The 14,023-nt window shown below is 35.3% G+C and overlaps 1 protein-coding gene across 4 annotated transcripts in view; it reads left to right on the top strand.

Moving 5' to 3' along the window:
- MINDY3 (MINDY lysine 48 deubiquitinase 3) overlaps positions 1–10,628 on the top strand; it is a 98,628-nt gene extending 88,000 nt beyond the window's left edge. For all 4 annotated transcript variants that reach the window (XM_072651618.1, XM_072651616.1, XM_072651617.1 and 1 more), the window contains 3 exons: positions 2,795–2,882; positions 5,511–5,582; positions 9,517–10,628. In XM_072651618.1, the coding sequence (XP_072507719.1) occupies positions 2,795–2,882; positions 5,511–5,582; positions 9,517–9,666 (310 nt within the window). In that variant the 3' untranslated portion in view covers positions 9,667–10,628. The remainder of the gene's footprint in view (positions 1–2,794; positions 2,883–5,510; positions 5,583–9,516) is intronic.
- Positions 10,629–14,023: the final 3,395 nt, after the last annotated feature.

The raw sequence follows: 14,023 nt of genomic DNA, 5'->3' as shown, positions 1-14,023 counted from the left end.
TCTAATTAAAAGAATGATCAGTTTGTGTGGATGGATAGATAAAAAAGAAAGAAAGATTTAGAGACTACACTTAACCAAAAATTAACTTTTTTCTCTATACTCTGTCTCTTTTATTAGGCATCTAAGAGATTGGTGTTAAAAAGTTGGGTTGTGGAGTTTGGGGGATTATTTTTTTTGAAATTTCTAAGTATTTTTCTATTAGTTACCAAAACTTAATTTCTGAATCTCCCATTATTTTTCTATTTTGTCATTTTGAATCTGGTTTGGGCAGCTGTGGAGAAAATTATAACAGTTTTCTGTATTATAGATACTGATAATAGATAGTGTTTTCTGTCAATAACTAACAGCCCTTTGACTTTTCAGCTTTATATGTTTAAAGCCAGTCAAAGATATTGAACACATCCAGATGACTAAATGATCTGGACTAAATCCTTTGAGTGTCAATACATGTCTTTCTGTTCATTTAGGTTTCATTTTTTTCTTGTCCTCATGACCTTGGTGTTATGCAGAGGCACTCTTTAAAAAGAAAAATTTGCATTTTGTTTTTCATTGGGAATAATTTGAATTTCCTATACTAACTGGAATATTAGTTGATCAAATATGAAACTAAATCTGGAAATTTGACCCGTTTCTTCTTAACAATAACATGAATGTCAGGTTCTAAGGCTTTTAGGTTCTCTACATTTTTCATCTGACAATAAAAAAACAAACTTTAACATGTAAAGTAATGCAGCAATACAGTCCTGTTCATGTTTTTTAGATGAATTTCAGATGTGGTCTTTTTGAAAGTATGCAGCTACATGTAAACACTTATAAACTAATCAAGTCTAAATTAATGTCTCAGAATCTAATCACCTTGAACTATGATTTAGACAATATTCAATAGTTAAGCATAGGTGGACAGGTTTATAACATAAAGGAGATGTCTGAAGGAATCTCAACTATTCTAGCAAATGGTAATGATGATGCTTTACCAGATTTCCTCTCAATAAGATTGAACCAGTTTCCAAGTAGAAGACTGGCTTATTGAAGCCTGTCAATGTGAAGGAGAAAAATGGATCTCTTCTCCTTTTGCAATTGTTGTTTTCTTTTTTTGCCTTCTCCATTCACCCCCACTCTCATGCATAAGTTAATTTTAAAATTAGCCCACATTTCTCTGTCTGAACTATAATATTTGGTGGTATGCCTTGCTGTATGAAGAAGATAATAATGACCTGTTTAAATTGTTTTCTAGTTGTAGTTAGTGAGTAAATTAAAAGGTCCTCATACCCACTCTTGTGACTAGTAGTACATATTTGTAAAATGACTGAGATCCAGTCTGTGGTAGTAGAATGATTTGTTCCCCTCTGTAGAGTTATCATTTTTAAATAGGCTTGAATCTGTGAGTCTGACTTCATAAGCCTCCTGTTCAAACCTGTTCATTAGGTGGAATATGATACTCAAATCCTTTACTTTTTAAGTTAAATAGTAGGTAGTTTGATAGCCTCATTCTACATGTGAGTCTGTGTATGCACACACTTTGAAGGACACAGCAGAGGATTAAAATCCAAACTAGAATAGCATTTTTATTTTTTGGTATTTCAAAGAACCCTAAATTACTGGCTTCAGAAGAGAAACTTCAAGTTTGAAAAATCTCATCTTGTACCTCTCACCCCAGTTTCCTTCTGTCTTCACTCCTCTTTAGCAATGGGGTACAGTGTTCTCCCTTTCCAGTATATAAGACTTCCAATAACATTGCAATAGTACAGTGTGGTTTGTCTTTGAGGTCTTCAACTACTATCCCAGTATATTTCCACCTTAAATCATATCACATTTCTATTTCTGAACTGAGTATTTCCCTTTCTCCACACCAAAATCTTAGAAGTTAAGGTTTTCTACTGCACTGCTTTATGTTTTTGCTTTTGAAAATGACCTTCTGTGTAAATATTTCATAAGAATTGTATTTTCTGTAGCATGTGGTAAAGTTCACTTCTTTTTATGAAGAACTCACTTTTATATACCACATTAAGGTTGTGTTTCTTCACAACAGCCTTGTGAGGTACTTAGTATGAATACCATGTCCCCATTTTTATAGATGAGCATAGTCTCAGAAAAGCCTATCATCACGCATCTAGTGAGTGTTGGACCTGAGATCTGATCTCAGCTCTCTGGTTCTTAGTCCAGCATTCTCTCTCCTATACAGTACTGTCATTCTTATACCTAAATAGTACACCATGATCAAGTCTAAAGGAACTTGATTGATCAAGTACAAGCCTTTATTTCATGGATAAAGAATTAAGGCTTAGAGAAACTGACTTGCTCAAGATTACACACTTAGATACCAGCACAGCCAAGAAGAAGATCTCGAACTTCCAGCCCAATGCACTTTCCATTCTGCCAGGAAAAGGGCGTAGGGGAGAGTGGATTAATGATTTGTACTCTTACAATGAAATATACCTCATAAAAATTTTTTCTTTAAAAACAAACGAAAGAAATTCTTCCTGACAGGGGGCAGTGTCCTGGGTCTAGGCTTTTAAACCTTCAATTTGAAAATGACTTTACCTAATAAGGAATGAACCTTCAAAATTATCTTCACGATTTAAATTGTAAATAGTAACAGATTACTCTGATTTAAAAATAACCACATTTTGGCAAATAAGTGCCATTCCTATGTATTTGTCATTAAGGTTTTAAAAAGAACAGCTCTCAAAATTTTTGGCAGTGAGATGTGTTGTAATGCCACATATTTTAATCATGTAAGAATAAAAATGTACCAGTGTACTTATTGTTTTGGTATTTTTTGATATTGTTATAGTGTCAACCTTATGAAGAACAAATTAGACCCAGAAGGACTAGGAATTATCTTACTGGGTCCCTTTCTTCAGGAGTTCTTTCCTGATCAGGTAATGTAAGGAATGTATTAATTGATCCCTAATATGGTTGAGATCCTCAAAGATCATACTGGCAATTTTCCTACACATTTAAAATTATCCTAGTACTTATAGATTTAATCTGTTCTTTTAGAGATTCTCATAGTAAGAATATACTTGTGTATGTACAAACTTAAATTACATTATATTTAATGGGAAGATTGTCCAGAGTTGTTTCTTATTTTGTGATAAAAATAACAGTTCATAATTGTACACTAAAAATGCATTGTAACATATTAAATTGCTGCATAAAGTAGGACACAAGTGAGTTTAACTCAATCTGAGGCTTGGTATCATCAGCCAAGTTTATCACCAGGGTTTTGTGGCAACAAGTTTCCTTGTGCCAGTTCTCTTGACCTGGAATCTTTAGAAACTAGACCACGTCTTTGCCAGAAAGAAAGCTAAGAGAGCAGGTGGTAGGAATTCCTTCCAAGGATCCTCAATCTTAAGTATAACCTCTTTCTTGGAGGAGCAAAGAAAAATACCTAGGGAAAGATCGTCAGTGTGGGGATACATTGACTGTTATCACTCTGCTACATACAAGTTTCTACCTTCTCCTCTGAGTTTCCCGTAACACACTGAATTCTGGGACAGAATATTGAGCAAATTAACTCTAATCTCCTATAGATTGTTCCTTGTCTCTTCTCTAATGTAAGATTTTGTCACTTAATTGAGCTACTCAGTTACCTGACTATACCTTGGTCTTTTATTCTTCAAATAACACAATCATAAATTAAAATTAAGTGCTTTTACAAAATTACCCATATCATTTTCACCCCTATTACAAAAAGGATTTAACTGCCAAGTGGAAAATAACTCAGAATAGAAGGGAAAAAATGTTAAAGACTTAATCGCAATTTAGAAGAGTTTAAAAGAATTTGAATTGTTAATAATACTTACATTCCTAAAATGGTAAACAGCACTATGAACATAAAATTTTGATCATTTTTTTAAATAACTAGAGCGCACACTTTCTAAACCTGCAATTCTCATGGAAATTTGGGAAAGTAAAAGAATGAAAGTTCTTTTTGGTTTTTTTTTTAGTAGGTTTTCAAATCCTAAACTATTGATTGAAAAAAACCTTTTGCAAGTTACTTAATGGAGGGAAGATTGTAAAAGTATTTTCCAATGAATTCCAAGGTCTTAAAATATAGATAGTTAAAGTGTTAGGTTTCTTAATAAGTATTTACATTATAGATTTCATCCTCTTTGTTTTCTGTAGCTGAAATAATTTGATTTTTAATTAATGCATTTCTGACATGCTTTCAATAAATGTCACAAGTATGTTCTCAGTGATAGAACATCTTCAGTAAACAAAAAATGTTTTCCCATCCATGTAATATTTAATTTTGCATGTTATCCTAATGGAAAGATTCATAAGAGCACTTTTTTTTAAGTTTGAGGTAATTCCCAACCTTTTTAGAAGTAGGATATCCTCCTATTTAATATCACTAAACTGTACTCTGCTCCCAAAAAAGTGTTTGGGTGTGTGTGTGTGTGTGTGTGTGTGTGTGTGTGTGTGTGTGTGTGTGTGTGTGTGTGTGTGTATAGTTGTATTTAGATGTGGAAGTAAGGTGGAGGTAAGTGTGTTTAGGTGTACTTTTTTCAATACAGTTTATTAACACTATCAAATAATATATATTAGATCACTTCCTTGGTGTGCCATAGTCCCTATAAGTTTTCCTATTGAAGTGTTATTATTAACAAACTATATTAAAAAAATTTTTTTAACCTATTTGAGCACCAGCTGTGCAAGGCACAGCAGAGAATACAAAGCAGTTAGGACAGTGTTTGCCTCCAACAGGAGCTCATAATTTCTGTGTCAGACAGACATATAGCAAGACAAGAAATAAATAATCTCCCAATAAATTCTTCAGACAGTTGCCATGGTAGTTGAAAGGAGGAAGAAATCGCTTCCCAGTGATCAGTGGACATTTCCTTGAGGACATGGGATGTGACCTGTGTCTCAAAGAAAGGTTCATAGCCCTTAGGGGAAAGAGATGACAACATTCCACTTGATAGTCTTGTTTTAGCAATTATGAAAATCGTGCCTCAAAGTGAAAGCAGTTTTGAGGATGAGTAAATAAAACTGGGCTGAACAGAGTGTTCATGAACATTAGTCTTTGAAATAAAGGCTAGAGAGGTAAGTGAGGGTCAGGGTACAAAAAGCCTCGAATGCCAGGTAAAGGAGTTCGGTCTTTGCCCTTTAGGTAGCAGGGATTAATCAAAGAATTTTCCAGGGAAATTAGGATTAGCTTGGAAGTCACATTCCAGATGGCCACTGTTCACATAGAATAACATTTGAAGTAAATTCCCTTAAAGTTCTAAAATTGTCATTCTCTATGACACTTTCTTTTTCGTTACAACTGGCACTCAAGAGCTGACAGCCTCCAAGCGACACTTTGTGTTACTCTGTGTAGAAAGTCCACAGTCTTGGCAGAAGGATGAGCACACATAGGTAGACATGCCTGGCATTTTTGAGAACAAGTTATTTAGAAGTGAATAAAATGCTTAAGAGCATTCTTATAGATACTTCCAGTTACTACTTAGAAACAATTTGATGTGTGATTTAAATATGTAATGGTGCTTTACTTGTCCTAGGATTCCAGTGTGCCAGAGTCATTTACTGTATATCACTACAATGGATTAAAGCAGTCTAATTATAATGAAAAGGTATGATTATTTAAAGAAATTATTTTTAATTGGTTCAATGATAGAAATATTTGAGGACATTAAGTATTATAAGAGCTCTACATTAAGACATGATCTCAAAATTCTTCTTGTTTTTCCTTTATTGCTGTCTACATTATCCTTTGCAGATGCTATGTTCTAATATGAATAGTGCCTATAAATTGGTATTACATTTTGGAACATTACGTTTCACAGTCACAAAATGGGCTATATTTAGGTTATGTCAATATCTTGAATGTGCGTATGTTGTTGAGTCAGCATTATGGTTAGTCATATAAGTTCTGATTAATATAGATGAAAAAATGGTTTGAAAGGAGAAAACAGATGCAATTTAAAGATTACAAGTAGCACATTCTTGCCAAGGGCATTTTTTTAAATTTCAGAAAGAGAACTTGTACCACACAAAAAATGACCTGATTGCATTGAGTTGGAAAGTTGTCTTTTGATGAAATAGGAAAAAAAACCAACTATACTTAAAATTAAAAGCAAATTGTACTTTAGTTTCATAATATATCTGTGATCCTCTATCATCCACATGAGTTTTCCTTCCTCCAGGACAAATCATAAGCCCTCCATGCCCTCTCATCTGATATAATTCTTGTCTGTGTCTTTTTATAAATCTTCCAGAAAAGATCTACTCAGTGACTTCCTTTGGTTCTTTTAATATTTCTTGGGTCTCACTAAGCCTTCAGGCTGTACACCTTTGTCCCTCTTGCCACGTGATCAGCCCACCTCTTTGCCTACTCATAGATGTCCTTCAGACCGCAGCTTCCTTATTGGATCTTTTCATCACCCTTCATAAGCATATGAAGGGAATAGTAAGGAAGAGATTGTGTTCACTTATATTTAAGTGACTTGAGTTTCTTTCATTTGTGAAAATATATTTTATTTCCATATCATGACCAATATAGATCTATAATGGAGAAGCTTAGATGCTATTCTATAATATGTTCATGAATGCTTCATTCAAAGTTTTAAGGTCCAACTAGTCCTTTGTCGTATGAAATGCTGTATAGTCATTAGTTCGTTATCCCTGCAAGGGAGGTCGATCATATTGTCTATATTTTACATTTATGAGGCAGCTGAGAGACAGGGACATTAAGCACTTCCCCAGCCCCTATGTTCGCACAGTGAGTCTTTGGCAGAGCAAGGAGCAAAACTGAGTCCTGGACCCCCAGGCCTGTCCTTGGTCTGCTCACCAATAGAGCCTCTCTCCAGTAAGTCATGTCAGCTCTGTCTACGACAAACATCTCACTCCCTAGCAAAAAGAGGAGAAATCACAACAGGCAACAAGGATTGACTTGACATATTTTTTAGAAGGGAAAGCTCACAGAAATTGTTCTCAAACACTTACGATATAAAATCACAGAGTATAACCAGTGAACAGGTTAAAGGAAAGAACTAATAAAATGAAGGGGAGATTGAATAGTTTTAGGGCAGAAGCTTATGGTAGATGGCAGTAAGTGAACAAAGGAGTTTTGAACTGAATAAATGAGGGAAGTTCTTTATGAAAAAGAAATTCTGTGGGACTATTTCTTAAATATAAAAAACTTGGACAACATTCTTTGTGTATAGTTCTTCATAAGAGTGTTTAATTTAGGAACTTACAAGCAAAACACTGAACTTGTTAAGAAAAACAAACAGAAGAAAACGGATACTTTAGCTAAAATAGAAATTCTTATGCATCTTACCTTAGAGCAGACCAACACAACTTGGTGGTAGGTAGGGACCAAAATTAAAATAGGTTAAACTTCTTTGTGCCTTGGAAAGTGGCTCACTTTCCAAGAAAAAGTGCAATTAATGATTAAACTATTTTTCAAATAAATAGTATTTTTAAAAAGGGAAACTTCAATTAACATCAATTAATTACACTTATTAAAATTTTTATTTATCATGAAATCATATTGTTAAATATTACTTTGCTGAGTGGTACAAGTTTTACTACACCGAAAACATGATGAAAAGATCCGACTCTGGCTCCTCTCAGATTAGAGACAGACTGATGATGGTTGGTGGCCTCAGATGACTTGACAAACAGGAAAGAGTGTGCAGTGGCAACTGACCCACCAAGGTACATGACAGTCACAGTAGTGACTAGGGGAAGGTGATTAAGTGGGGCACCTAAAAAGCACTTGTTACATTTTACTTTCTTTTCCATCCTCTACATTTTTTGCAGGCTTCCTAAAATCCTTTGGTGAGCTAACAGTTTGGTTCTCTAAGGCTTTATATTTATGTACCATGATAAATATTTTATGGCTTTTGTATTGCAGCATTATGACTTGATCATATAGAGGGTCCCAAAAGTAAGACTTCAAGCATACTTTGTATTAACTATTTTTTAGTTAATAGTGTACTTTTAGAAGAACTTCATTATTTCCTTGTCTTTTATTCGTTGATGTTAATCGTCATGTTATACCTGCACAGAGAGGGGTAGAAGTTAAAGATTAGCCATTCTTCCAACATAAATATTACATTCTTGATATTGTTTAGAAATATGTACTTAGGTTAACAGTCCTTGATGATTAGTAGATATTTCTTATTAGAGAACATAGTGCGTTATAAGAGCCTGTTTAATAAAGAAATGAAATAATTGGGTTAAATATTTTCTTTTGATTTTGATTTAGTCATATATTTAGAGGTTCAAGCTACTTACAAAGCTGTCTACCTATCTTCTTTCTCTTTATGATATACATACATGTATATACATGTTATATATCTATAGGTGCATATACACATATATGCATATATATACAGTTGTTTCCCCATGTAAATATTTTCTGACTGCCATTCCCTTCCATACATTTCTACCTATTCTTATCTATCTTTTTCCCTGACACTCTTTTATCACTTGCTTCCAGTTTTTTTTCCTTTTTAACATATTCACCTATTTACTCTTTCTTCTTTTCATATCTTTTCAAATCAGATATATTTTTGACTAAAATATGTAGAAGTATGACCTAGTAGAGAGCTTTCTATGGACTTCATATCCTCCTACTGACACATCCTAGCCCAGGGGTGGGGAACCTATAACCTTGAGTCCACATGTGGCCTGCTAAGTCCTCAAGAGTAGCCCTTTGACAGAATCATAACTGAAGATTGAATTCAGTCAAAGGGCTGCACTGGAGGACCTAGTAGGCCACATGTGACCTCAAGGCTGCAGGTTTCCCACCCCTGGACTAGCTGGTGACTTAACTTCTTAGTGTCTCAGGCGGTTTTCTGAGTTTAAGCTACACGATTGCTGATCAGCATCAGCAGAAGTTTGCACCCCTCTAAGTCTGCACATTTATGAAGTTACAGGTCCATACCCAAAGCAAAGCAGAATTAAAATTATGGAAGCATTTACTGAAGCACCGGGTGATTTCCATGCCAAAAAGATGCAAGAGCTCCCAGACTTTACATTGAACCCCTCATGACATTGAAGATTGGGGAGGAGAATGTTGCAAAAAGAGCCTTTCAGAATATGTCAGTTATTACTGCGTGGAATATCTAGGTTTTAGAGCTGTAGGTTCCATATACATGCAGCACATGGACAGAATGTAAATGAGGTTTAAACAAATGGAAAAATTCTTCATTTGAGGCATTCTTGTGGTGTTTTGCATGTTTTCTATGAGGTCATACATATTTTTAACTATTAAATTGTCACAAATGCAAAATAGTCAGCCAGCCATACAATGCTGTATGTATATGCATTACTCTTTAGTTCTAGATTTTCACTTTAAACAGATCACTAATGTACCCTCCTCAGTCTGTAGCCCAAGAACAGGTGTTTTTAGTTCTGATTTCTACTAAGACAAAATCAGACGTAAGGTTTTATACCTGAGTGGAAGAATTTACTTGCTAATCCTGTAGACTGCCTAGATCCATGGAGTTATTCTGAACATGTACTAAACGTGTGGGTGTCATCTTTCTTTAACAGGTCATGTATGTTGAAGGCACAGCAGTCGTTATGGGCTTTGAAGATCCTATGCTTCAGACAGATGACACTCCAGTGAAACGCTGTCTTCAGACCAAATGGCCATATATAGAACTGCTCTGGTCCACAGATCGTTCTCCCTCACTAAACTGATCTGCCCAAATGTTTATAAGGAAGATGGTACATGCAAATGCTTATGGAAGGGTTGAAAAAAATGGCAGTTAGATGTAAAATATTATACTTTGGCTAAATGAAGATATACACTGGTATCATTGATAAATTGTAAATAATTTTAAAACACTTTTTCAGTGTTTGGGATATATTTAATTTATATTTCTTTTTAAATGTCTTCTGTTAAAGTTTATCATTTGGGGCCATTGTGACATTGACAATAAAAATTAATTCTAAGCTTTAAATAGAATACGTTTATTTGCAGGCTAGGATAACTTGCCATCCCTTACAGGCAAATTATAAATGTCCAGTACTGTCACATCTCCATACTGGATATCAAAATTGAAAACTATGTTATTACATTACAGTGCATTAGAAAATTGAAAAACTTCACCTCTGCTTGTATTTTTAATTCATCCAAGCATGTTTTATTACTTAAATGATACTGGCTTACATCATATCATAACTCAGCCTCAGCTCTAAAATGCATAAAAGTTTGGGTTTTTGTTGTTTCTTTTCTAAAATCCCTTTTCAACTAAGTAGCTTGTACAAATGTTGGTCAGATGGTACACTTCAGAAATATTCCTATGTAATATAAATCATCAACTCTGTCTTTTGACAGTTGTGTGTTGCTTTGGCTTAATTATCTGGCATGCTGAAAGGCAGAAACTAAGAGGATGATGTATTAATTTATTCAGAGATATATGAGAGGAATGTAAAAATAAGTTCAACAGAAAGATTCTGTTCTATAATTGTAACTGTTCACTTTTATTGTATTGCCAAATGCTCTTCTGAATATGTCCCAACAACAATGTAAGCCAGCTTTCTTGTATATTTGTAACTGTGTTAACTGCATGAGAACATCTGTTATTCCATTAGTATATTACATTATTTATTATGATCCTAGTTGATGGCTCTAAATAAACTTTTTTCCTGAATTATAACCTAGAATTTCTTTTACATTAGTTATCCAAAATGAATATCTCTTTTTACATTTAGATATGTTGTGATATCTGTCCAACCCAGTAGTAGATCAAATATCCCAACAAAAATGCTAAATGGACCAATTTAGGAGTTTCTTGACTGCCAAGGTTCTGATCTTCCTCTAAGAAAATGCCCAAGTTCTGCATAAAAAGACCCACAGCGATCAACATTTTAATTAAAAGGCTGAGTGGTACTGACAGGGACGTATTCATTTGACCTTCCTGGTCAGCTACACACTTGATATTCTAGAAGGGTCAACAGTAGTAACAATAACTAACATTTATATAGTGCTTCCAGGTCTGCAAAGCTCTTTACAAAAGTTTCATTTGATCTTTCCAACAACCTGGGAGGTAGGCACTATTATTATCAGCATTTTACAGATAAGGAAACTGAGCCAGACAAAAACTTGTTTGGTCACATACCTACGAAGTATATGAGGCCAGCCATAAATTCGTCTCCTGACTCCAGGCTCAGCTTGCCACCTAGGCCTGGGTCCATGCAAATAGATTCATTCAAATGATCTTAATTTGCATATACCCCCAACTGTAAAACTTTTAGTATGAGTTGCTCAGGGCTTTGAAACATTGTCAACTTGTAAGCAGTACTTTTTTCATTATACTTGTTTAGTTAGGAATTATTAACATCTATTATCATTCCCTGTGTTATCATTTTATGCCAGGTCCTTATTACTTCTCACCTGTATTGCCCCTAAACCAATCTGCTGCTGCTGCTGCAGCTAGCGTTCCTAATACTCCACCTCATCCCCCTCATGCTCCTTTTTCATTTCCTCACCCTCAACACTCTCTTATACAGTTTTTCTTGGCATGTGATTGGCTCAGCACAGAAAGGCATGGGAGTTCTCATGTGCAAAGGCATGAGAACCCACATGTAGACTAGATTCAGCATGGGATGTCAAAAACATCCATGATTGGTGGGGTATGGTCACATGGGCCTATTAACAAACAGGGAAGATCTTCATATTCCATTAACCTTACAAGGTCAGATCACTACTCTGTTTGAAAATCCCCAGTGGCTCTTCTCTGCTGCCTTTAGGATAAAATCCAAACACCTTAGCCTAGAAGTCAGTGTTCTTCATAGTACAATTTCAATTGACTTTCCAAGCTTCTACTACCACACTTCACACACACACAAAAAAAAGAAAACCTAATCTAATTGAAATAATGGCTTTCTAAAACATCCCCACTTTTCCTTCTCCAAGACTTAGGTTCACACCATTCCCTCTACCTAGAATGTTCACTCTCCCCTCTCCTCCCAACTTCTACCTGTTGAAATCCTTTATATCCCTGGAGGCACTTCCTCATTAACACATCTCTGAATTGCCCTAATAGAAATGACCCCAGGGCTCCATGGACACTTGGAGCATCTTGTCCATACCTCTTTTTTTTTTTCAGTTTTCTAGATTCCAAAGGTAATACAGTAGTATATAATATCTAATTTCTTCTACCTTCTTGAAGTCAGGAACCATACCTTCTTTATCACTGCATTTCCCTCACTGCTAAAAAAACAATTTTAGATGGATAAATGAATGAAACTTAAGCATCCAAAGTTTGAGTCCAGAGAAGCCTAAAGACTTTTTTGCCTTCAAAACTATGAATAAATATGAAATCTGTCTAGCAGATGGCTTGACTGAGACTTTACTTGTTTGTTTTTAAGGCACATTTCCATTGCAATGGTTAAATAGCTGTTAACACAGAAAGAAGTGGTGCAAGTTTGTATGTATAAACTTGGAAACATCTCCTATGCCTGAGTGTAGAGCTAGCTACTCAAATTACATCTGGAAAATGTCAGGAGTTTAGTTATAGTTTTGACAGTGTTCTACCAAATATAATGGCAATACTTTTAAATAACCCAGTTCCAACTTGGACTTTAGTACCTGCCTCCATGAACAGTGACTGAGAAAGGAATAATTGTGAAACTTTCAAGTATACCTATGGCAGATATACATATTAAATATATGGAGAAAACAAGAAAGGAAAAGAAATTGAGAAGAGCTGAGTTACCTCACTCCCAATGGGAGACCTCCTTCGCTCTGTATTGTCTAGCACGTAGTCTCATATGTATTTCTCCGATTTGTGTTTTGCTACCGAATTGGACAAATGGATTTCTTTGCTACTTCCTCTGTTCACTGTGGAACTAGTATTGAGTGGGAAGAGAGTCATGCCTTGGATGTAAAGCTTGGGGTTCTGCCCCACAATGATGAAACAGAAGGTAGCTGAAATCTGAAAACCCCGAGACTAACAATAAGGAAGAAGATAGAATTCTAGCCTGCTATCCCTGCTCTTTGAACAGAGTGGAGTGGCCAAGCTTCTGTTGAATCTAACATGCTTCCCCTCCTGGAAGAAATTAAAATTCTCCTTTGAAGGAGGGAGTCAGGGGGAAAGGAGCTGGAGATATCTATTATGATTCCCCTCAAGCCACACAATTACACTCCCATGTTACATTCAGGAGATAGCCTCAAGCAGTACATGGGCTCCAGCTACATGAGTATGGTATTGGTAAGAGCTTTCTCACTTAATGTGTAACTGACAAAATTAAAAGAAGTAATTGTTTGCCTGCACAGAATTACAGTCTCATGAAATAAAAAGGGATCTTTGAGACCATCAAATCTGAACCACACCCGAACAACAATCCTCTCTATAATACCTTGGCCTGAAGACCTCTACTGATGGAAAATCCATTACTTCCCAAGGAAGCCTCTTCTATATTTGGATAGTTTTAATTGTTAGAAAAATTTTTCTTATAATGAACCTAAATCTGCTGCCCTGCAACTTCTACTCATTTCTTCTACTTCTTCCCTGGGGACCAAGCAAAATATTATTCCTCATCTATGTGGCAGTTCATCAAATACTTGTAGACAGCTATCATGCCCTGTATCATGATTCAAAGTCCTCTGAAATAATAGTCTAAAAGTTCCTTTTGAGTAAAGAGTTTTGTAACTCCATAGTAGTTTGGATATGGTAGGTGCTGAATAATATGCACTGAATTTGTATTGATAGCTGTTTTGTCCCCCTTCCTGATCAAACATGGAGCATATTGTATTCTGTTCAGGGTGTCAAACTTTAGGAAGGACAAGTTGGAAGACATCCAGAAAAGAGCAATGAGGACATTGAAGAAACTCGAGATCATGCCATGCAAAGATCAATTAAAAGGACTAGAAATATATAGCTTGAAGAAGACTGACAGGCCGTGGGATTTCCAAGGAGGAAGTGAGCTAAAGAGGAAAGAAGGAATTCTGAAGGTACTTTAGAAGACTTTAGAATTGTAAATAATGGCAGAAATTGATTTTTGAGGATGGAAAGAAAAAATTGAGAGGAATTCAACTGAAGGAAGTCAG

This window comes from Notamacropus eugenii, chromosome 3 (assembly GCF_028372415.1).
Source record: "Notamacropus eugenii isolate mMacEug1 chromosome 3, mMacEug1.pri_v2, whole genome shotgun sequence".
Taxonomy (NCBI): domain Eukaryota; kingdom Metazoa; phylum Chordata; class Mammalia; order Diprotodontia; family Macropodidae; genus Notamacropus; species Notamacropus eugenii.
This window is presented reverse-complemented; position numbering and strand designations above follow the sequence as displayed.